This window comes from Dromaius novaehollandiae, chromosome Z, assembly GCF_036370855.1.
Source record: "Dromaius novaehollandiae isolate bDroNov1 chromosome Z, bDroNov1.hap1, whole genome shotgun sequence".
Taxonomy (NCBI): domain Eukaryota; kingdom Metazoa; phylum Chordata; class Aves; order Casuariiformes; family Dromaiidae; genus Dromaius; species Dromaius novaehollandiae.
In genome coordinates, this window is record NC_088132.1 from 24,997,049 (window position 1) to 25,021,901 (window position 24,853).

The 24,853-nt window shown below is 38.0% G+C and overlaps 1 protein-coding gene across 6 annotated transcripts in view; it reads right to left on the reverse strand.

Moving 5' to 3' along the window:
- Positions 1-2,817: 2,817 nt before the first annotated feature.
- CEMIP2 (cell migration inducing hyaluronidase 2) overlaps positions 2,818-24,853 on the reverse strand; it is a 48,256-nt gene continuing 26,220 nt past the window's right edge. For all 6 annotated transcript variants that reach the window (XM_026097805.2, XM_064502361.1, XM_064502360.1 and 3 more), the window contains 18 exons: positions 24,604-24,773; positions 21,170-21,379; positions 20,560-20,765; positions 19,908-19,977; positions 16,897-17,025; positions 15,042-15,130; positions 13,913-14,044; positions 13,358-13,393; positions 12,495-12,650; positions 11,485-11,662; positions 10,879-11,094; positions 9,972-10,180; positions 9,290-9,475; positions 8,104-8,323; positions 7,825-7,923; positions 6,472-6,620; positions 5,571-5,674; positions 2,818-5,067 (listed from right to left, as the gene is read on the reverse strand). In XM_026097805.2, coding sequence (XP_025953590.2) covers positions 4,871-5,067; positions 5,571-5,674; positions 6,472-6,620; positions 7,825-7,923; positions 8,104-8,323; positions 9,290-9,475; positions 9,972-10,180; positions 10,879-11,094; positions 11,485-11,662; positions 12,495-12,650; positions 13,358-13,393; positions 13,913-14,044; positions 15,042-15,130; positions 16,897-17,025; positions 19,908-19,977; positions 20,560-20,765; positions 21,170-21,379; positions 24,604-24,773 — 2,756 coding nt within the window. In that variant the 3' untranslated portion in view covers positions 2,818-4,870. The remainder of the gene's footprint in view (positions 5,068-5,570; positions 5,675-6,471; positions 6,621-7,824; positions 7,924-8,103; positions 8,324-9,289; positions 9,476-9,971; positions 10,181-10,878; positions 11,095-11,484; positions 11,663-12,494; positions 12,651-13,357; positions 13,394-13,912; positions 14,045-15,041; positions 15,131-16,896; positions 17,026-19,907; positions 19,978-20,559; positions 20,766-21,169; positions 21,380-24,603; positions 24,774-24,853) is intronic.

Below are 24,853 nucleotides of genomic sequence, written 5' to 3' on the forward strand. Positions count from 1 at the left end.
CCCTGAAAATATGGGTACCTCGCTCCTAATGTAGCACGCATATATGCACATGGACTGCATTTTCTGGGTACCAGAAAAATTGGCTTCCCTCCTTCTGGTGGACAAAAACTGCACAACTGTATCAGTACAGTTTATCTGCCATATGAAAATTAAGCTACGCAACTATACATGTATCAATGCTAGGAAAGCTACACTGATAAATATGTGCAAGGGTTAATGAGCACACACAAAACTCACACCCCTACCTGCTGTTACATTGGGAGAGGGTGTCATTTTTTTGTGTATGAAAAATCTCAAGGATGGTTCCTTTGCCTCTAGTTAGGCTTGATAATTGTCTAAGCAGGAACTTAACAGATCCAGTATAAGAACCTGATTTATAAGAAGTAGAGTTAAACCCAGAGTTAACAGGCTGTATAGAGAAAAGCAGAATTAAACACTCTTTAGATACACATCACCAAATTACTTCTGCAACAGTTCTCACGAACAGAAAACCACACCTTAGATTCAACACCCTTCCTGTGAACCTAAGGTCTCGTAGCTGACTATTCACAGGCTTAAGCATTTGTGGGATGACAAGTATATAAAAAGTGTGAAGACACCTATCTTGTAATGACTTTCTTCAGAGCCCAGACATTTGCCTGCACCTGGACTGTTGTGTCTGTTCCTAATGAGAAACACCACCTCACTTCAGATTTTCGTTTTGCAAGTATATTCTCGCAAACAGCACATCTCTGATCAATTTAATACCTTTTGATACCACTTACGAGACTTCTTAAAGTTTATAATCAACACACAGAGTGTTGAAGGCTCTTCTAAGAGCTGGATGGCCAGAATTTGGTTAATTATAGGTAGGAGTCCACGTTTTCTTTTTAGCATTTGGAGGATCCACCTGTCAGGGGGAAAAGACGATTTTGGCTCAGGCTTCTACTGCGCTGTGCTCCCGAGCACAGCATGTGCCTCCCTCGTAAGCTCAGCACCGAGTTCTGTGTGTCCTGGGGTCCTCTGGCAGACCCCGGGCAGTTTGCATTGTCATTCACTCTTTCGTAGGTCCCAAACAGCAGGCTTCCACAGGCAAGCGGAGGGGCCATTTGCACGCAAAAATATTTTTGTAATTTTAGAAGCTACTTTGGGAACAGCTATTTATTTATATAAAGAGTGGGTATTGACATTTCTAAGCTTCATATCAGTATTTGTTCTAATTATACATCCTGGGCTGTAAAGCATTTAATTGGGTTTGTTCAACAAAATAGCTTTCAAAGCACTTAAGCTCACCCTCTGGGCTTCAGTTTCATTATAAAGGGCCCATCTGGTACTCAACAAGTGGCACTCTACCCAAATTGGGCAGCAGAGATCAATATTTGCATAAGAGTTTTGTGCCTTTAAGTCCTTCAGTCTGATATCAGGATGGTCACTATGCCTCATGTTTATTTGCAAAAACAATTTCCACGCATCTATCCAATGTTGAACGTGCTGCTACAAGCAGAGTCATTGGAACACCAGAATTTTAAAGGAAGAAGTCTACTTCGGGTAACGACTTTGTTAAAAGACCCAGATTTCACCTGGACACCCAAGTCTGGCTTGGTAGACTGAAGGAGTTGGAAAACAGGAGAGGTACAACCTAATCCCCAGTATCTTTCGGAAACAGCGATAGTAGAGAAGGATGGGCAATTAATCAGAAAATCCATGGACAGCAAAACATTGGGAAGAAAACTCCTAAGGGAGTAAGACTAGAGCAGCACGCCAGCCTCTATGACCAGAGAAGAAAGCAGTGAGGAAAAAAGAAATGCATGTATGGCTTCTAAGATGAAGAGACCGCAAGTATGTTTTTCTTGAACCATTATTTGTTTTCTTCCATCCACGTCCAGCTATTAGATTGCGACAGGAGTTCTTATTTTATAGTTGTTTGCTAGCTACTACAAAGAACCCAAATGGAAATTCTATGTGCTGCTATGATTCTTGTTAGTGTATGTAGTTGTATCTTCTAATGCTTTGTGTTTCACTGTTGTGTAGGACAGAAGAGAATCTGTTATCAATACAGGGGTACTGAAAAGAAAAATTAATCCCAGGACATGCTGCCATATGGAGGTTTATAGAAGACCATTAAAAAGCAGAAAAGTGCAGTATAAGCTAGGGAGTGATGCTCATCATAGAGTCATTTCTCAGAAATAGAAATAATGAGAGACTGGGATGTTTTCTACTATTACTGAAAACATCTGCCACAGACATCACTTGCACCAGAGATGGAAGAAAACTATTAAATCATAGTTCACACCCTGCAGATGGATGAACCATCTTCTGCTAAAGAACTTCACAGATATTTAAAGGACGACATGTAATCTTCTGAGATCCAAGACTAGTAATTACACAAAACATACAAAACTGAACTGATCCTCGTGTGCCTGTTGAAAATGGCACTGGAAAGGCCACTTAAGACAGTTACATTTCTAACTCTTCCGAGCAGTTCTTGATCAGCATTATTACTTATAAACTTGCACACACAAAAAAATCCTGAAAAATCACTTCATTTTTATGTTCACTTTAGCATAAGTTATGCATAAAAACGAGGCCATTCCATGTTCTAAGAACATTTACTGAGAAACCATTTCTAAATCAGGATATCCAGATGTCATCCCATTCAACTTGGGCAAAGCATTTGCATCAACATTTCCCAGTGCTCTCAACTCTTCTCTGAATGTAATTCAAAGGTAGAATGAAAGTGGAATTTGGGCCACAAACCTCACAGGTCCACTGATGTTTAAAATAAAGTGGTTTATAATCTTCAGAACATATATTACAAAATTACTTAACAGAAGAACAGAAGAGACTAGCTCAAGCTTTTATTGCCTTGTCAGATGTAAAAATTTATTTACACAAAAGATGACACTTCAACTGCAGGTCCAATTGTTTATCTCAGTATGTCTTACATTGGAATAATCTTGACATTTCTAAGTATGATTTTTGCAAGACAGCTTGGAACAGCTGCATCTCACACCTCACGGCCTACCTCACAAGCCCAAAGACCATTCTGTGTTTGGGATTTCTCTATTGAGCACGACCCACAGGTAAGAATAGCAGAAATCTTAAGACCGCTGTAATCCACAAACACTATCGCTACCGCATTCACAGCATTAGTAAACCACATTGCCTTGCATTATTAACATCAAACATTATAGCTAGTCTTAAAGATTTACCACACACTTCCTTAACAAAATGTCTTTTTTACATTAAAACAGAACTGTGCATCAGAACAACTGCACGATATGTAATCATCCATTTGGCTTGATTTTACAATAAAAATAGTATCAGTCATCCGTTTAACTTCACCACTTGTGCTCCTTTCCCCTACCCTCCCACTTAAGAGCAAAGATATTAAAACAGGCAGTATAATTGTAGCACTGAGGTAGCATATTGTAGTTGAACAGAATAATAGGTCTGCTATTGTGCATTCTCCCCTTTAAAGCATGACTGAAAAAAAAAAAGGCTTTCCAATTTCTTTGGAGAAGATAAGTGTATAGTCCATTTCCAACAGCCACTCCATGTTAAATCCAAAGGACAAGGCGTCTCTGAACGGTAGGTATGTTATACCAGATGGAATGAATGAGAACATGCACAATAAGGAGAACGAACTGTGTCAGTTGTGTTAGAACCATAGCTACATTTTAGCTCTATTGCACCCTATTATGAAATGCACCTTTACAGTCTCTGAAATTTAACTTCAAAGATTAGATCCCAAGAAAGGGAAGCTCTGTCTCAGTTCTTCTAAATGTGTTTGACCCACAAAGGGTCAAACAGGTGTGACAAAACCAAAAGAAACCAAACAGGTCCAACGTAAAACCAATAGGAAATATCAACTTGAGTATATTAAGAGTCAAAGTTAAAAGATAAAACATGACTAACTGAATGAACTGAGAGCACCTTCTACTTCCTTTACTTTAAGTTAGATCTGGCATAGCTTTAAAAAAAAAAATCTTGCAAAAATGCAAGAGTGGAAGTTTAGCTTCATAACAATTGAAAGTAACAAATGATTTCTCAGCTTTGCCCTGCTGGTTAAAAGCTTTAAAAGGAAAAGCTGAAATGAACCTGTACCCAAGACTAACTGCTAATACCCAGACTAACTGCTGAAGCAACTCTTACAGACTCCTGCATATTTTGGGGTGAGCGGCAAACAGCGATCCAGAAGAGCTGTGATCTTTCCCTGCTCCGTATGCCACGCTGGTGCAAACAGCCCTGGCAATCTCTGTTGCACAGTCCATAACCCTCTGCACTGGGCTGGATCTTGGAAACCCTCCTCCTCTCCATCTCTCATACAGCAAAGCAAGAACACCACTAGGGCTATAGCCCCTTCAGCCCGAGCTGCATAAAGGAAAGGAATTACTCTTTAAAATCTTGGAAAGCAGGTAAAGAATGTGACTGAGCTGCTTGTAAAATGACTTCTCAGAAAAACATGTAAACAGCAGAGGAAAAATGCAAACTCAGTTAAGTTGACCAATTCAAGCTGCTAGAAAGAGAGATTTTAACATTAATCTTTCAAGTAATCCACGATACACTCCAACACCTGCTATCAAAACTTTTAAGGCTTTTTTGAACACCCTTTTAAATACAAAGGAGTATTAAACAGAAGGAACTTGCTTACAGTAAATACAAACATCTGAAAAAATCTCTGAAACCTGTTTATACACATACTAATAAATTCTTTAATATTTTGTACAACTAGAAGGTGCACAGACTGGCATTCAAGCGGTCAATGTTGGCAAATGTCTGTCAAACAATAACATGATTTACTTGGATAACAATATAGTTTAAAATGCCATAAATTAAAAATAAGTTAGTTCACATTTTTTTCCCCCAGCAGTTATGTACATCTTAGTCTTTAATGAGATCTTGTAGCCTTCTTTAGAAGCTCCAGGTCTTTCCGTCGGCTTTTGATAGCTCTGGCACAGCCATACTCTTCCAGTTGTAAAGGGATATACTTCTCTATCTGAACTAGCCCTTGCCCAGCAGGACTGGTAAATAGCTTAATCCAGGATGGCTTAAAGTTTCCTTTGAAGCCCAGAAAGGCCATGCTTCCTGTGACAAAAAACAGCTCGGTATTACAGAAGCAGCCAAGTCCCTTCACGTACAACACACTAATGACTCAGGAAGAAAATAATGCATTGCTGTGATATTCTCCCCCCAGGACTCCTCAGTGTGTTAATCCAATCTCAGCTTCCCATGCAACTAATGAGGAAATACTAATTTGCATTTTTTTGTCATTTGTCATTAAATATTTTGAAATCTTTATTTGAAAACCCAACATGAATGACAGCTATAAGCTTGCCGTCTCAATACAGCACTCGTGCCAGAGGCAGAGCGTGGTCTAGACCATGCGATCTATAAAGCAATCATCCCTCAACATACTAACAGCTTTTAATTGCTACATTCTGATTTTGTTAGAACAGAAAGCACTACCTGGGCACAAGGAAGTTTTTAAAAACAGAACCAAAAACCCTCAGATTTGCTAGGTGAGGCACAAAATGGAGGCTTTGAAAAAAAGTCCGAGGAGAAGAGGAAATGTGCAAAACTTCACTAACCATTGCTCTGCAGGTAAGGCGGTTTGGCTGTCCCCAGGGACATTAAGGCTTCTGATATATTAGGACTGTCTATGTCACCTCTTGTGCTCAGCAGAATTATAGACCTGCATCAGAAACAATGCAGAGATGGCAATGGTTATAAATACTGAGTTTTCTGAATACTTTATTGCATGCTTTTACAGTTAGCTGGCCTAATAGTCCACTTGCTTAATAGTATTCGTGGTAATACTATACATGGAGATAGAAAGCAGTCTCTGGAAAAACGTTCCTAGACAATAGCCCATTCTGGAAGATAATTGTTATTAAAAACAAGACTGACTTCTAAGATCAATTTCAAAACCATTTGGAAGCATGATTAGAATAGTTTTTTTAAAATTATTCATTAAACAATCACATTAAAGCATTGATACAAAATTAAAATATTAGAAAGTTGATATTTGTGATGCTAACTTTTTCTCATTGTTTTAAAAGGGCTTTAGTGATAAGTAGTTTTCTCCCTGGATAAGAGAGAGAAGTCACTCACTAACAGTGTAACATTTTGTGACATAGTTCAGATTTTTAGATAGTTTCAGATTTTCTCAAATGAAGCAGTTCAACTGGAACACGCAGAGTTTTCCAGTGCTGCCTGTCTTCCACCTCAAAAGCAAACTTCTTAACTAAACATCATGCAATAACGCTTCTTAGCTTAAAAGAATAGCAACTTAGAGTTTAACAAGGTCATTTCAGTGCACTGTTAAAATGCTCCTGTGTTTCTCTTTTTCCCTCAACATACATATGTTTGGTTCACTTTTAGTGCTTCTGCATAAACATGGTTAGTGAAATCCTTGTTAGGGAGCTAAATATTTCCATGTAGAACTAGAGTTTATGGGACATACTGTAAATAAATGTTCATTACACGTACCTTTGTGGAATTCCAGATTTTAAATATCCATCTACACGCTTAATGTCTACTTCAGAAAATAATTTATTTCCTGACACTGTGCCAATGCAGGCATCAACTACAACAATAAGTATACCATTATCCTTGAGGGAAAATATAGTGTCATTGACCTAAACGGGAGGAAAAAAGATGGGAGGGAAAAAACACATTTTTTTTTTTTAAACATTATGCACGAATTCAACAGCTATTCTACTGCACTCAAAGTTATCTTCATCTGGTTTAGACACAACATGGTGTACAGCTCTTCCCCCAAAACACTTGCTTCTCATTAGCATCTCTTCATTTTTCCTCTGGAGAAGAGACTTTTGGTGGGACTTCTGAAATTGCACGGGAGTCTTGAGTCACCTGCTTTTATGTGGAGATCATAGGTTTCAGGTGAGTTACTGCCTGCCTTAATAAGTTCTCCCATCTGGGAAAGCTAACATTCAGATGCTGAACTGTTTGCGCTTCTTGCAAGAGCTCAGTTGATCTGTCTCTGCAACAGTCCCAGTTTTAGCCCCGTTTTTCCCATGAAACACTCTTCTTGCTTATGATAATGTACAAAAGTTTGTAGAAGTTTGTAGCTTCTGTGTAAAGATTGCTGTGCTAACAGATCACAATCAATTTGTCTGTTTGGATAACTCAGAGTTTTACTATTTCAATCAAGACAATGCATTTAAATTGCAGGATGTAAATCACAAACAGACTTTAAGCTTTGTGGTATGAGGATACCACACAATAATGATAATCCTAAAGATAATTCTATCTTCAGCATCACATACCAGTCTCCTTCAGCTTCCAAACAAAAAAAAAAAAAAATCAAAGTAAACCAAGTTTTATACAATATCACAGCACTATGCACATCAGTATAGCGTCAGAATAAATACAGCAATCTCTACGGATTCTTTTGTAATTGCAGTTTTGGAGTTCAACAAAGCTTAATAGGACAAGTCATTCAAACCACTAAAGTCAGTCATCTGTTAGCACAAAAATTATTTCAACAAAAACAATTATTTAACAAATTTTTCTTTCTTTTTTTTTTAAAGCAGTCATCAACAAAAGTATAATAAACCAGATTTTAACAGGAATGTGAGGATTTTAAACTCTTCTTTACTAGTACAATTTTTTCTCCAGTAGCAAAGGACTTGAATACATAATGGAAGACTTTGGAGCCTAATTTTCTGAGGGAAATACATCAGCTTCATTTTTTTTTTAAACTATGAACGAACAGTTATTTGAGTGAAGTGAGCTCAGCATTACGTAAAGCTGTAAACTCCTGTAATATAAACTGCTGAAGAGAAAGCTTTTTAAAAGAAAACCAAGAGCAATACTTACAGAAATAAATGCCTTCTGACCTCCACTTAACTCTTTTTTACCAGGAGAATTAATCTGCACAAGGAGGTAGTTTTTGTGAGGATCACTGGTGAATACCATCTGGATATCAAAAAAACACTTTAAGTATACACGTGCAGATGTCATCAATGCTTTATCACACAAGGCTTAACTCACTCAAATAATCTATGCTCCAAAGTCACTCAATGTGTCCATTTAATCATCAACAAGGCTGTTATTTCCATTTCTAGTCATGACAATAAATATAATGACATATTTTACCTGAGTTGCGCCACACTTTGTACACGGTACAGTAGTTTTTACTGGCATTTGCTTTATGACAGTTGGCCCTTGGTAGTACTTTGGATAAGCTTTTGCCATGCAGTTACTGATCCCTTTTGCTGAATCTTTGGTCACAATCTTGATCCTTTCACATCCCTGAGATGAGCAATAACTGTGACCATCCCTATTATATTTGGCTTGAAGAAATAAAAAGAGTAATCTATGCAAAAGGTGGAAAAAGAAAAAAAAAAAGTAGATCATTTACTAGAAAGATACATATTTACATAAAATTTAACGGCTACACTCCATGATTTTAAGGAGCAGGGAAACAACAGTATTTACATCAGCATTTACTTCTGTACAATTGTTTAAGCTATTTCTAAATATTTAGAGTTTTTACTAGAATTAGGAAGTCTCTACTGACATATCTGAAATCCCCAACAATTACAGGGGACATCATGACAAATGGATCTGTTCTGAAAAGAAAAGCCACTCCCCAAAATAGAAACTTGCAGGAAACAAAAAACAAACTGCAGAGCACAAATGTTTTCTTTGATCATAGATCTTCACAGATGCCCAGCAGTAACTGTTTGGATATTCGCCTTCACCAGCCAACACTGGACAATGTAGTTGCATTCTCGCATGTTAAACAAATGCCTGAAAATGCATTTTAAGGGGTAGTGGTCATTACTGTTCCCATGACATAGAGACTGATAGCAATTAAATGGTAGAAGAATTATTATCATGGAAGTTTTTAGACAAAGGAAGCTTAAAAGTCTTTTAAAAAGCTACACTCATCAGCACATTTACCACAGATGGACAAAGTAACATATAAGGGAACAAAGCCCTGTATTAATTATTTGCTTATAAACTAAAGAACAAAATGTGCAGGTGATGTAGGTAGAAATTTTCTAGTAAGTTTACCATATCTTAAATTTCTGAGAAGTGTCAGTGTCAGAAGTACTTTTGAAGGGGAGACTAGGACTTTTAAGTACTTCAGATAAGCCTGAAAACAGAGTAGTATTTTCAGAAACAGGTAGGTACTACTATCTTTAAAACATTCGTGGAACCAAAACCTTTCTGGAAATTTCTAGTAATTTCAGTTTAACAGGAGGGCACAGATTTTCTTTTAAGACTTCTTTTAAAACAACATGCCTTTACATAGGGCCAAGCTACAAGGAGTTACCCAGTACTGCTGTCAAAATAAAACTTCTTGTCTGATCGATTCTTCTCAAGCTCCAGCATTGACGATACGGGTGTATAACGCTCTATCTTGCTCGACAGAGCAGATGACTGCCTTTGAAAGGTTTCCAATACTATAACAAAATCCATGTTTGGTTGATAACAAAGACCAACACGAATCCAGTCATTCCTGAAAAATAAAATCAAACATATGATTCACCATAGGAACAGTTTAGATGACAATGTGCAGCAAACAGATGATTCAAAAAATAAGCAACAGGAATATAGAAATTCCCCCGCACCCTCAAACCAGATCTTTCTTCCCCTCTCTGCACAAAATGTTTCATTAACTACCTTTGATACCCTTAAGATATATCTGATTTTATACTTCAGATATTTAATTAGTTTATCTGACAACAAGATCAAGTATGACAAACCACTCAATTCCTGCTCTGCGCAACTTCACTATTTGACACTTTTTCTTCTCCAAATGATTTTCCTTAAAGACTTTTAACTTCAGGTGCACGCTCACTGTTTAAGCTCAGGCTTTTCACATTTTAATATTTGTAGCAAAAAGTCAACATCCAGTTACACTGATGGTTGACAACTTTCACGTCTGCTAATTCTGCAGGACATTACTTCAATGTTGCTTTATAAATCAACAAGAAGAAATAAAAGGAACATACTTGTTGAAGTTAATGAGATAAAGATAAGTGACATTTGGAGCTTTTCCATTCCAATGGATTGTGTAGCCCTTTTGAAGCATCACTACAGGCTGGTATTGTTGAAAGATGGCTCTCTGATTAATACCTCGCAGAACCACAGGATTGGAGGGGTATTCATCTCGTACTATGGTCATGGAAAGGTTCTGCCCATTCCACGTTTGGACGTAAATCTATAGGATATCAAGGGGGAAGAAAAGAAAGAGGAAGGGTTTGGACATTATCTTTTAAACAGTGCAAAAAGAAACGAAGTAGTGAAGAATAATCAGTACATTATGAACAGAGCTGCTACATTCTGAACTATGCAAGACCCAAACAGAACTCTTTTTTTAAGAGCCATTGGTAAAAAGGTTGTAGACTTTGCCCATTTTACAGACTAAAAAAAGAGGGATGGAGGAAAGAAAAGAAAGGTATAGAATCAGTTAAGGTGTTGGGCCAAATTCATACCCAATGTGAAGCAGAAATTGGAATTTTCTAGGCAAGTGATTTGTAATTCAGAAAGCTGTTTTCAACATTTTCATAAAAAAGAACCCACCAACAAAAAACCCCCTCAAACCCACAAAACCAAGAAAACAAGATCCAGCCCATGAACAAAAGACAACCTGGAACTTATGGTACACAAACTCACAGCATAAACATTTGCTTTTACCTTGCTGCATTTAATGTTGTATACTCTGTCCACATACTGAGAATAATGCAAATTACAGAACTTGCCTGAAAATACACATAATACACATAAAAGTAGTTGAAATACTTTAAAGATACTTTGAAGGATTCTTTTTTTCTTTTAATCTAAAGATAGAGAAATCTGTATGTTATCCCCCCAATTGTTCTAGATTTCTTTTCAGTAGAAAGCTGGAACAGTACTAGCCTGAGCATACGTCCCACTGCAAATCACTCCATTCCATTCTGTACTGTTAATGCACTTGGGGTGCTGAATCAGGTAGTTATCCATTCTGCCAACGTAGGTATCCTTGTAGTCAGTCACCGAACCGTCTAGATCATGGAATATTGAGGTCTTGTCACCATCCAGATCTCCATCTTCAAACCAGGGACCAGGTTTTCCAAAGAAGACTCTCAGAGAAACCTGGTAATAAAAATTCAAATAGTTAACTTACTGCTAGGTGACACACAAATTAACACTTGCACAATTGCAGAAATGGAGGAATTTGACAGAGTTGATTAAAAACCTTCTGGCAAAGGCAGTGGAATCCTGCAAACAGGATTTCATTTTTCAGTAGTAGGCTCAAATCGGGTCTTTTGCCCAGAAGATCTTTATTGCAACACACCCTCCATCTCAAACAATGGGCCCTTTTGCTCAGGGAACAAGGGACACCTTGGGTGACCTCTCACCAAAAGATAAATTCTGGAATAGGATGTATAGAAAAGATGACCTGGAGCCCTTAGATGATAAAAATAGAGAAAGAAGAAAGTGAAGCCTCCTACAGGAATAAAAGCAAACTTGTAACAAACTTACATTCGGACCAAACTTCACAAAAGAAATGTTGTTTTTAGGTGTCATCTGCCATGTGTTCTTCATCAAGAAACCAACTGCACTGGTAAATCTGTCTGGAGTTGGCACAAAGTTTTTGAATGTGCATTTGGTAAGATGAATAGGTCCGTCATAAATTTGAAAACCTCTGATTGGAAATGTCCTGTTAATACAAGTAAATATTTAACAGTTTTTAAAACAGCATCCTGTAACAATAACTATGACAAGCCTTAGCTGGTGTTAGAAACAGGTTTTCTCCCATTGAAGATTCAAGAAAGCAACATGAGGACATGGACTCACAGATCAAGTCTTTGCAACGGAAAACCTGTTTCTAGGCTTATCTATATGACTCACGCTCCCAAGCCTTGATTTTTTGAATTTTCTTGTTAGAAGAAAGAGCTGTCACAGTCCATCTGCAAATCTGTCCTTTCCCAGAGGAGGAACAGAGTAGGAGAACACTACTACTTGCTCGACTAGCCTGAGTACCTCATGAAACATCACCGCATTCCCCTCTCAAATAAGTGAGCCTCACAAGTGGCTAAGTGGTGTAAAACCAGTCTGGCCTAGACCTAGCTTTCACCTCCAGGGCAAGAGGTAGGATCTGGCACCATGTTAAACAAGCATCACATCAAGCCAGGGGGAGAGAGAAAGGATCATCCTCACAAACAGATTTAGTCCATAGTCCCAACCTGTTCCTTGAATTCCCTTTACCTGAAAGCTGTTTCTTTCTTTCTTCCAGGCCCAAATGTTTTAAAAGACTAGGTTTTCATTACTACATTAGGGTAACTTAAATTCATAAGGAAGAAAATCTTTTGGTGGCATAAAATCAAACAATTTGCAAAAAGTCAAGAGTGACACAGCTGTCACACAAAGTGTTAAAACACTGTCACCCTCAACAGAGTCTTCATCTCCTATAGACTATGCAAGAAAGGAGCTTATATCTGATATAAAGGTCATTTCTGGGGCAGTAGTTATTTCAATCATAAAACACTTACCGATTTCTAGGCAGAGTGCGCGTTTTATTGTCTATTCCTCCAGTTCCCCAATATTTATTTTGGCCACCAGGAACCCCATAATTCTTGCTCTCACCTACAAACAGAGACTCAGATACCTCCTGGCTGGCACCTTCGTCATTTGGGAAGCTCCCATCACTATCAAAGCAATTTCAGAGAGAAGCTTTTAGTTAATGTACTCCAGCAGATGAAAACACCAAGCCGTGGTACTATTTCTGTTTTTACAATGGTCTTCATAAAAGCAAAGCAGTCTATACCTCATTTACAACACATAAAGCAAGAAATTTTATCATTAACAGTATTTCAGACTAAACATTTAAAAGGCTACATACACTTGTGCTGAGCTGAGCATTACACTTTCTTGTCTCTGCCTGTAGTCCTGTGCTTTCAGAGCCCACAGCCGCAATTCTAGACCTGTTTTTTTGTTACCTAAACTGACAACAATTTTGGCATTCTACCAAAGTTGTTTAATTCTCTTGTATTAAAATGAGAGTCTGCTGGTTTGAAAGACTCATCCCTTTCCTCTTCTCAGCTCTTCAGGGAGAAAACCAAAACTGCCTAAAGAGTTGTGCTATACCAAAACCACCTGGATAAAAATAACTCTTTTGGTGAAAAGGCAGCGAATTGTGGTATAAAGCCAGCACATGTTGAATTAAAGAGCAAGCTTTGCCAGTCATGTCAATTTACAGCCTTAACAGTATTTTTTGCATCCCTGGAAACAGACCTGGACCCAAAAATGAAACTATATCCTTATGCAGGTATACCTATCAATTTTGATAGAAGGACTTATATTTTCTAAACTTTTAAGCAAGGAAAAACACAAGTGATTAACATGAACTACTCACCTAGCAAATGTCAAACCTATTCCATTGTCTGCAAACCTAAAAGAAAGTTTTTTGAATCAAGCTTCAAGTCATATTTTCCGACTTATCCTTTAATAAACTACTGTAAGAGCACATCCTGTTTTGAACTGCAGAAAGCTTGAGTTTTTGTATTAATGAAATTTAGAAACCCCCCACACTTATAAATAAGTCTTATAAAAATGGTGATGTTAAAAAAAGATCAAGTAATCTTTTATATATATTTAAGTGGAAACACGATAGCTTCAGAGAAGTCATAAAAATCTCAGTACAAATGTATGGTTTTATCCAACTTCTGGGCTTCATTCTTTCCTATTATGCAAATTTTTTGCTTCCATTTAAAGCAGGTTCCCATTTAACTGCGTATAAACTTGTTTTATCTAAAGTAGTGGGATACTGTGAAAGTAGTGGAAGATATTGAGAAGTTCCCAGAGCTAAGCATCAGTCCTCTCTTATAACCCTGTTGTAATTCATTGTCATAAATGCACCTTTTGGGGAAATTTCTTACCCAAATGCAGCGGTTTGCTTCCGGATACGTACCCTGAGTTCTGAATGAGGATATCCCCTCCCCTGACCCAGGCCCCGTGATCGTTGTTTTTGAAAGAGATCAGTCTGTCAATCAGGGCAGCAATGCGGGGCTTTTCAGGGTCTGCATCTTGATGAGGCCGAAACCTGGGACAGGAAAACCAAACGCTTAAAATAAAAACTCTATTTGTTTTGTGTGTGTCACACGTGTAGGGCTGAGAGAGCCTAAAAGCTAAATGCTCACGCTCATCTGAGAGGCAAAAATCAACTCTGCTTCGTGTTTGGAAGTGACAGAAACCAAAACCAAGCTCATCTGTAGTCCTCCATTCCTAGAAAAGTGTGTACATGGACCTAATCAAGTGGGAGCCTCTCTTTTCTGAGAACTCTCCAGCCCTTTGTTCAGTCTCCCTCAACAGTAATCCACACAGTAAGCTTCCTGAACTATATTTTCAGTTTTAAGGCTCAGCAGTCACAACAGAATATCAACAAATATAACTATACTCAGTACTTTTCCTCCCATTTGACATTTGCTCGTTAACCAAAGATATTTTATTTGAAGTTCAGGACAAAACTAACCAGACGCAGCATAACCTGAAATTTCCTAGACTCTCCACTATTGTCTCTCACTGTCTCATTGTCTCTCAATGTGTTTGATTTGCACTGTCTCAGCAAATAACTTCCAATAAAACTGTACCACTGAACTATGACCTCCAACTCTAGGAGGTATGCCAGGAAACTTTCAGCAGTAGGAAAGGCAAGTGTATGTATTACTTACCACTTGTGTGCCTTTTTCAAACAAGTATTTAAGACTGAACCATAAACCAGAAAAACAGATTTTAAAATGAGCCTTTACCTTTAGCAGCAATACCAGAAAATACTTAGACCATGACAACAAAGCATGGTTAAAATGAATTCTAAAAGGCTGAAAACCACCTTGGGCAAGCGCTCAGGAGGAACAGCCAGCTCCTTTAAGGCACACCATGCTCTGTTGTTCCTATAACACATGAGCATATCAGAAAAAAAGTATGACCTTATTTTTCAGTTATTATTTATAATATTTAGAACATGTTTTTCCTCATGTGAATGTACAAACAACCTCAGACCTTATCCATTTTTCACAGATTTGATAGAGAACATCCTTTACCTGGCATTGTTGTCCAAACAAAGGTATTCTCTGGGATCGTCAGCACTAGCGTTAGTTGTTTTAACACCCTTATCAATGAATAAACCAGCCTAAAACAAACAAGGAAAGACGTGTCATACTATCCAGCATTGAAGGCTTTTAACTAGTTAACTTCAGCAATAAATATAAGCATTAGATTTTCAAAATTAAAGAGTTACAATGCATTCAATACACTACATTACATACTGTCTGACCTTTCAATCAGACCTAGCTGACATATTCCCTAGAAACAGATAACCTATGCTGGGGTGGGGTGGGGGAATTGCATGACATTAAAGAAGAAAAAAAAGAAAAAAAAAGCAGCAAGCTACACACACCCACACCCCCTATTCCTGAAAAAATAAAGTTCATTCTAAATTTCTTTCATGTCATCTGACTATCTGAGGTTTTACACTTTCTTCCACATGCTGTACTGGACAATCTGGAAACCAATCTTGTGATGAAATCAAAATACTCTCGCAAATGTCACCAATGGGGGGGTGGGGGCGGAAGAAAGAAAAAAAAAAAAGAAAGAGAACTGTGCAAGATTGTTTTGTCTTTTAGTTTAAAACTCAATCACCTTTACTACTAAAGCTAACTTTCACCAGGCAATCATCATCAGCTTGAAACTCAATAATACAGTATGAAATAATTTACTTTTGAAAATAAGAAAGAATCATTTGTGTGACTAATTTAACAAATTAAATAAACTGCAGCTGCAGCTACCTTCACCTGTGATCCAAATGATGACCATGTTGCTATACAACAGATCTTCAGATCTGCTACTGGAGGTAGTTCTTTTAACATGTGATTTAACACACAAATTTCTATTTTTGTCTAAAGATAGTGACAGTTATAGTGCCGAAACACTTTTTTTTCCCTTTACAATGCACTTTTGCCTTCAATACCTTTCAATTCCAATCTGAAAACTGCCCTACAGTCCCAAACAGACCTTTCCTTAACATAACTTCTATAAAACAGTGCACCTACAGTTTGAGAGTTAGGTGGCTGAGGTACTAACAAGTAAAATCAGAGGGTTTTTTTTTTGTTTTTTTTTTTTTTTGGCAAGAAAACATCCAAGACTTTGACAGAGAGATTCTGCAAATAAATATTGATCCTGGGTTTTACTAGGCAAGCTTCACATTAACAAAAATAGACATCTGAAGTTAAGTAGCTTTATAAATGTCATCGATATCTATACAGACAGCACCTATCTTCCAAGTGAAAGCATCAGTTAAAGGATTTGAACTGACTTCATGTAGCAGAATGTGGAAAAGATTAAAATCACTTAAACAAAAGAATAAGGAAAGCCTGTACCCAGAGAGAGAACCCTCCAACAAAAAATTGCTGACAATAGCTGGACTTCTAAAGGCAACTGGAAGCATAATCTCTAGTCAAACTGTGTCACCATGTAGAAATACCCGAATTACTGTATGTAAAAAGACTCCAGGAAAACACGTCACAGCTATTCAATGAATCACAACCATAATAAACCTCAATACTTCAGGGATCAGCTTTCTTCAAAGTAGGAAACAATGCTGCCAGGAAAACTGAATAGCATCTGAAAACGTTACTCCTGGGACAGTGTACTTCACTAGAAGTATTAATTGATTTCAGTTGTTTGTGCTCTAAGACAATACTAAACACAGTAAGTACTTGAAATAAAACATTGCAAGAAACCATGCACATGCTTTTTATAAACTGTTCTACAATACCTAGACAGAATCACGCAGGTCAATAACAGCCCAAGCCATCACCCAACTGGATTATCATTTCAATAGATGAGTCCTTATATAGAAGAAAATTAAAGATCTTTATTTATAAGATAGTGCACTACCTTAAAATTGGAGTGAACCCTGTTGTTATAGAAGATTCCTAAAGGTGTAAGCTCTGACTTAGTTTCAGTGGCTGAACCATAAGAATCTCCCGTAGCAATCTTGTGAAACAAATACCATATTCCAGCATCCTGCAGATAAGGAGAGAATAACATTACTTATAAGAGAGTCTGATACATCAGTGTTGATGTATCAACTTCTAATCACAAACCGATCGTATGTTAAACAGAACTTGGATATTTTAAGTAGGGCAGCAGATACGAACAAAGCCAAAATTAACTTTGCGCAATGGAAAGCATTCTTCAAAATAAATTCTCTGAGCACCTGTTTGATGGGAAAGTAAAAAATTTCAAATAGGGCTGTATTCTAGTGAATAATATTTATTAAAAAGTGTTTTGCTTTTCGGAGAAACTATGTAACACCATACATTTAAGATCCTCTAATATTTCAAATCACAAGAAAGTGTTAAGAGTTCATATAATTTTTGCATTTGAATTACACTATATATACTTGGTTTCCTTTTGTTACTAGTTAACGATGCTAGTTACTGTAAAATATTCAAAAGTCCCTTCTCTCCTCCTCACTACTACAGTCTGACTAAGGTTTGTTCATTTCCGCTCACATCAGAAAAAAAAAAAATTTGCAGGGAAAGGGAAAAAAAGCAAAAAGCACACCAAGAAGTCTGGCCAGTTCAGAGCACTGTGCCAATAACATGCAGTAATAATCAGTGTCTGTTCATTTTCTCCACTTCCTTGACATCCCTGCTCTTAAAGAGGCTAGGTTTATCTGGTAACACAGAACCACAAAAATTCATATTCTGTTCTATTCGTATTCACATTTGGGCTCACAAGAGGTGGCACAGGGACTGTGCCAGAATAGCAAACACCTACAAGTATGAAAAAAAACCTTGCAGGACTACATGCTCTGCACTCTTATAAAATTAAGGGTTGGTGGGAAGCATAGGGAGCATTAGAAAGTTAAACAGTAACCAGAGAACTGCTGCATATTGAATGCTCTATATTATGAAAGAGAAGAGTTTTCATCCTCCCAACTGTTCATGAAATGTTGAAAAAGCCAGATCACTTTAGCTTAAAAGAATTGACAGATTTCACTCTGACAGAACATTTTCCAAACACCCCTGGAAACTCTGCTTCTCCATAGCGTATTCCCATCCCTAACGATGGCGCAGCCTGACATTTCTGATGGTTAACAATGCTAAACAAATGTGGATGTTCCATTAATAAAATACCAAAATCTTACTTCACATTTAATTAAATACAGTTCCATGCTTGGCAAAAGCAAATAATTTTTACCCAAAACACATCTTGCTGCTTAAAAGAGAAGTTTTAATAAGGAAACTTAACAGCTACTTAAGCACTTACAAGTATTCAGAAAGAGGAATAATGTTATTTTTAAGCAGCACAAATGCAGCTCTCATATACAGCCCAAACAAAAGAAAAGCATCTTCTGCTGATACAGCCTTACAATGGACTTCACTGTGTAACAAAGGAGAAGGCAGGGGGTCCTTTTATTTGCTTGTGAATTGTTACAATTTTTGTCGGCAAAAGCCCCACAATGTAATTTATAGCAACAGTTTGAGTATTTTGTTTCTGAAACATAACAAGCTGTAGCCCTTTTATACTAATATAATTATGTCCAGGCAAGGGAGGTTTGCCAGCTTAGCCTGCACGAACGCCAGAGCTGTTAAACTCCGTACTATATACAAGTGCTCGCTCTGATAATGCACACCAAGATAACGAAAGGAAGTGACAGTCACTAGCATACACTGCAAATGCAAAACGAATGCAAATTTTAGGCAGCAGACACACACAAGCTGTTTCCTGTAACTTGGCCTGCAATACTGAAAGCAGGTAAAGGAATGTTACATAAAGCCAACAAAATGGAAAGATACTGAGTAGGAAACAGAAGAACGGTTTGATTCAGTAAGTTTGTCCAGATACTTCCTACAGTCAACAAGAAAAGTGTTTCTCCAGAGAAAGCAAGAACAGGCAAGAAGCAGAATAAGAATTTTGTAAGTTTTTTATACTGCAGATATTTCAACTCATTTCAATATTTCAAATCCTGTTCCATTAATTCTGTTTTTTATGTATTCTATGCCTAAGTCATAATAATGCACTGACACACACATTCTACTTTCAGTACTGGAGTCTCTGCATTAAGAAGTCCTTCCTTTATTCTATTCCCACCGATCTCTTCAAAACAATCTACTCAAAACAATGCACATCAGCCTCTTATCCAATTTAAAAGCTGAACAGACTCCAGTCCCTACTCCACAACCTGTATTGTGACAAAAGATACACAATAATGTTCACAATAGCTAAAAATGCATCAAACAATCACTGCTGAGAAAAAAATGACTGACAAAGTCAACAATAATAAAAAAGTATCTTAGCTATGCTGTTTCTTGTATAATGAACTACTTGTCAGCCCAAAGAATGAAGCTATAAAGCCAAATCTTGAAAAACAGTCAAACAGTAAAATCATGACAGAAGTTACAGAAGATACAGAAGCCTTAATGTTAAAAGGCAGTGCACTAACTCCTTGGGGAAAAAAAGGATTTCTCTCTCTATCTCTGTCTCTCTCTGTGGGTATCCGTGTATATATGCACACACACATGCACACACGCGCACACACATATATGCACTATTATAAGGACTAGAAACTACAAAGAGGAAGACTTCTCCTCTGTTCCAGCCAAAACAAAGGTGGCATCTCTTAAATTCACACTTAGACAAAATTTGCACTTACAATGCCAATGTGCTACCAAACAACAAAAAGACTCATATGTAAAAAAGGAAGAGTGAGTGTGAGTGTGAGAATGTCTGTGTGTGTGTGTGTGGGGTGTGTGTGTGTGTGGGGGGGGGGGTGGGTTTTTTGGTTTTTTTTTTTTTTTTTAAGTGTAATGTTTGCTTTTTTAAGTGTAATGTTGCACACATTTTGTGAACATCATGGCAATGAGTAGTTTGTGCTAAAGTACATCCATGTGCCTCACCTGCGAACCTGCAGCTGCATTATTTATGAGATGATTGTTGGGATGAGAAATCCAGAAGGTTGAAACCGCCCTGAAATATTATTCAGAAACAAAGTATTATTCAGAAGCTTTAAGTCCCTTACAGAGGGACTTTCATAACAAGCACATCAGAAAATGCTAATCTGATGTCTAAATTCAGTAGTTTACATATGAAGGAAAATCACAGAAATCACAGTCCCCCCACATTTAAGTAGTCATGGAAATGCTTCTTTTTTAGTTCAATACACAGTATTTTAAAACATTTCAAATACTCAGTGCAATGATAAACTGTTTTAGTAAGCTGCTAGAAGAGATTAATGCTATGAAGAAAAACTAGTAGCAACAGTTTGAGAATGTGGGGGCCTTTGCACAGAAATAAAGATGCAGTCTTAAAAGTCTTTTGAACAAGTACCACAAGAAATAATGATCCTTCTACAAAACAACTTATTTTTATCTTTAATAAAAGGCTACCAATTCTTTTTCTAGATAGTGCAGCAACATGAATTACACTTAAGATCTCTGTATTCATAACCTTATGCATAAAAATGTTCTCCTCTCTATATTGTCAAGAGACCCTCAGCAGTTCAACCACTGCAAACAGTTTGATTCTGCTTTTTCACCATGAAATACTCACATGCAGTCTGTGGCTGGCACTGGGACATAACTTCCATACACTTTATCCCTAATGCCAATACACATGCTGCTGTTTCTATCTGTAGGAAGAAGAGTGCCTGGTTTGGTGACTAGTCCAAGGTTGTGGAACAGAGTATTCCTCTGTTCAATGCCATCTTCTAAGAAGAAACAGTGACCTAGTGTGTCATAGCCAATGGTGTCCTTTATCTGCAGAAATACAAGTTCATTATGTCATTAGCAATAGCATTGACTGGGATTTATTTGACAAGGGCCATTTAGTTTTACTATGTTGGCACAGCTGCAAATGAAGCTTCAGGATCAACAGTTCAGATGATTCAAACATGAAGTTTTATTTATCCCTTACAAACACACGACTACGCCTGAAGAGCTTAGCTGCCTGCAAGGATCTGAAAAAAACAGAACAGCAAGATCTGTTAAAAAGAAAGTTACTGTTCGCACTTGTTTGTTTATTCGTTGCCATAAAAAAAAAAAAAAAAAAAAACACGCTGCTGAGCATTTAAACTTGAAGAAGGAAGGTGACTATTTTTGCTCTAAATACTCTTTTTAACACTTCTCTCAACAAGGCATAGTTTTACTGTCCTGGCACCTACCAGCAAGCCATTAGTTGCATGAACAGTCACACATCTGGAGAAACAGTGATGAATGGAAAGACCTTCCAGATAAGTCTTAAAATTATAACCTCCTTTTTCATCCACATCCCCACATAGGTGAAAATGGACAGGGTAACTTCCAAGCTGCTGCTGCCCCATTTGCTTCAGCTCCACATAGGAGAGATGAACAGATGTAAAATTCTTCAGAATCTAAAAACATAATGAGATGTCCAGAATAAATAACAAACTACTTACTTTTTAACCAGTGGAAATTCAAGCTAATATATCAGCTATTTCTGCCAGATATACACAGGTATCGTGAGACAACACCAGCAAGGCTGGCTGGAACAATTAGTTTCTTATACTGGATCCCATTTTACAAAACAGTACCCTTCACGAATAAGGGTAAAAGCAAAACCTATGCAGTGCTAAAACAGATCAAATTTCATCGGACGTTATATTGCTACATTATACGGTTTGGTCTTTACCAGCTGATATGTTAAATATTCTTCATGTACAATGACATTCCATCCAGAGAAACAGACGCCACCCACATAGGGCTCATCCACCATGAAGCTGTACCAATGTACCTAAACCAGTCTGGGACAGGCTTAGTTGAACAGAACCACAGAATAACACAGGTTCAAAGAAACCTCTCAAGATCATCTGCTCCTATCACCGGCTCAACAGACGGTCAGCTTAGAGAAGCTTGCTCAGTGCATTGTCCTAGGAATACCTCTAACAGTACAGATAGTCACATGACAGCAACTGGTTCCTCCCTCTTATTTTCCTAATATCTAACCAGAATTTGCCTTGCTGCCCTTTGGTTCCAGTTGCCTTTTGCCCCATCACTGTGCACCTTCACAAAGCGTATCCATGTCTTCTTTGCCCTGGGGAGCCCAAAACCAGACACGACACTCCAGACGTGGTCTTGCAAGTGCCAAACAGAGGGGAAGAACTCTTCCCTGGACCTGCTGGCTGCACCTGTGCTAGCACAGTGCCCAGGATGCTGTCGGCCTTTGCCACGAGCACGTTGCTGCCTTATGGTCAGCTTCTCACATAGAAGGTCCTGGTAGACAAAGCTTCTCTCCAGCCAACCAGCACCCTGCCGGTGCCTTTGCACGGTGTTATTCCACCCCGGATGCGGGACTTCTCACTTGCCTTTGGTGAACTTCACGAGGTTTCTATCAGCCCTTTTCTCCAGCCTATGCAGGCCCCTCTGAGTAGCAGCTCCCTGAAATGGACCGACTGCTTCTCCCAATTCGGTACCACCTGTGCGCTTGCTGAGGGCACACTTTGTCCCATCATCCAGCTCTTTTAAATAAAGATGTTAAACAGCACTGGCTTCACAACTGAGGCCTGAGGGACACCCCTAGGAGCTAGCTACCAGCTGGACTCAGTACTGCTGATCACAACCTTTTGAGCCCAGCACCTTACCTGATTTTCCACCCACCTTATATAGGTGGGAACGCCAAGTGTTGATGCTTGAACTGAGAAACTGGAAATGCCAGAAATAACAAACAGCTCTCATTCTGGAGTAATACCATTACTGCTGATTCAGATGCTCTTTTAAATTAGAGCTCATGAAAGACATCTTTTAGCACTGAATTGAGGGAGAAATGAGAATTCTCCATCAAAATTGCCTCACAGAAACCAGAGAACTGCCCAGCTTCCTACATGGGGATCACCACACAACTCCAGAAAAGAACCCTATGTTCTAAGCTGCAATTTCACACACGTTTTAAAACAGTATTAGTGTGGGTCATCATTGAAAGAGATGATACGAAGAGGCCTTCCACCAGCCCCTGCTTTACCACTGCCTCCCTTTCAGTGACAACTTGCATTTATGTTGCTTTGAATGGATGCTGGAATTTGACCTCGAAGAGGAACTTCTTTGTTAAGAAAAATATGAAATTTCCTTCAGAATTATGCATAGTAAAGCTACTACCAGAAAGCAAAAATATTAAGCAGTAGAGACATTAAGGTAATGGGGTTGTACAATAACGGGGGAAAGCACAGATACGCTTTTTCTTTCCATCTAACCTAATATGAAAACAGAAAACAAATGCAACAGTGATGCTCAGGCAGCAAATCCAAAGGAGCTAAATTGGAAAAAAAAATTTTTTTGTTATTAACTCACCTGCACTAGATATTTAACAAATAATCATTTTCATACAAACAGCTGAGTCCTCAAGGGATGTTGGTAATACAGTGGAGGACCATTTGGAGTTTTTCATCGCATAGCTAAGGTTTGTGTGCTTAAAATGTAGATGGATGGTCAAATCCAGACATTCCTTTGAGATCTGACTCTTAACATTTAAGAACACTAAAGCAGCAGTAAAGCCACAAACTAATGCCTTATTACTCACTGCTACTAAACCTCCTTTATGCCCCCATGACCAGTAGAAATCCCAGGCTGATTAAAACCCCTGAAGCCATGCTAATGCTTAACTCTCTCTGCCTGAGCACATAAGACTAAGAAAAGCTGAAAAATGCCTTTAGTGCTAAAGCCTAGGTTCAGCAACAGACACCCAACAATTTTGAATAGGCTCCTGGGAACAATTTAACAACTTCGATGACTCAAAATGTTTGTTTTCTGCTCCATCTTCTCTCCATCTGACAGGCCTGCTGTACTCACCCTATTGTGGCAAGGTCAGGCTTTGCAAGATTCACAGTTTGTCGTTATCTGCTTTCATTACATTATCTCAAAGACAAAGCATACTTATAGCCCACTCTGCTTTGCTTCCACAAAACAAAAGCGGCCACAAAAGGGAAAGGGCTCTCCCAGCATTATGTCCACCTCTAAATCTAAAATCTGCATCCCAATGTTTCAAAAAGGGTGATTTAAACTGTGACCAACACATAACAAGCAAAAATAAATTTGCAATAAATTTGCATTTAAAATACAAGGTCTCAAACTTCTCCACTGTGAATGAAGAGCTGATATACTTCTGCACAATAATCTTAGTACCAATTAAAAAAAAAAAAAAGTCCAACCCATATCTAGTTTCTTTCATTTCCCTGCCTGACTTCTTGAGGCATCGAGGCAGACTTCTGAGATTTGATGCTCATGATTTGGGGAAGGAGGAAAGGGAAGGAAGATGGAGAAAAGGGAAATCAAATTTTATTCTATAATGTTACATGCTGAACATATAGGGAAGTTGCTTGTAAGTTTTAAACACTGCCACACAAAGTTGCAATATATAAAGTACGTTTCTACAACATTTAAAGCACCCTCTTGCCCCAGTTCTGCAGTCTAAGTCTTGGTGAGTTATATCTAACTTTGGGAAAGCTGAGAAGACAGTCTTCCAGGCAAAGAAGCCACGTGGATTAATGTTCTCTAAACTTTCAAATCCCTCCAAGTTTAACACTAATCCTTTTGTCCTCAGTATGCCTTTAGGTTACAGAAAGCTATTTTAAAGTGTTCTTCATACCTTGATATGTCCACCAAATGCATCATAACTGAAAAACTGACACTCCTTTTCACGATAGCATGTATTTTCTGTCTCTCCCTTGATTAAGATGTTCCTTGTAAGGACTCCAACTTCTGCTCTCATGTCCACTCCATCAATAACTTCTCCTATATGAGGAAACTGAGGATTTTCTGTCCAAGAACAATTTTGAATTAAAAAAAAGTGAGAAAGTTGTCTTTGGTTAGAAACGAAAATAGTTATTGTATATAGG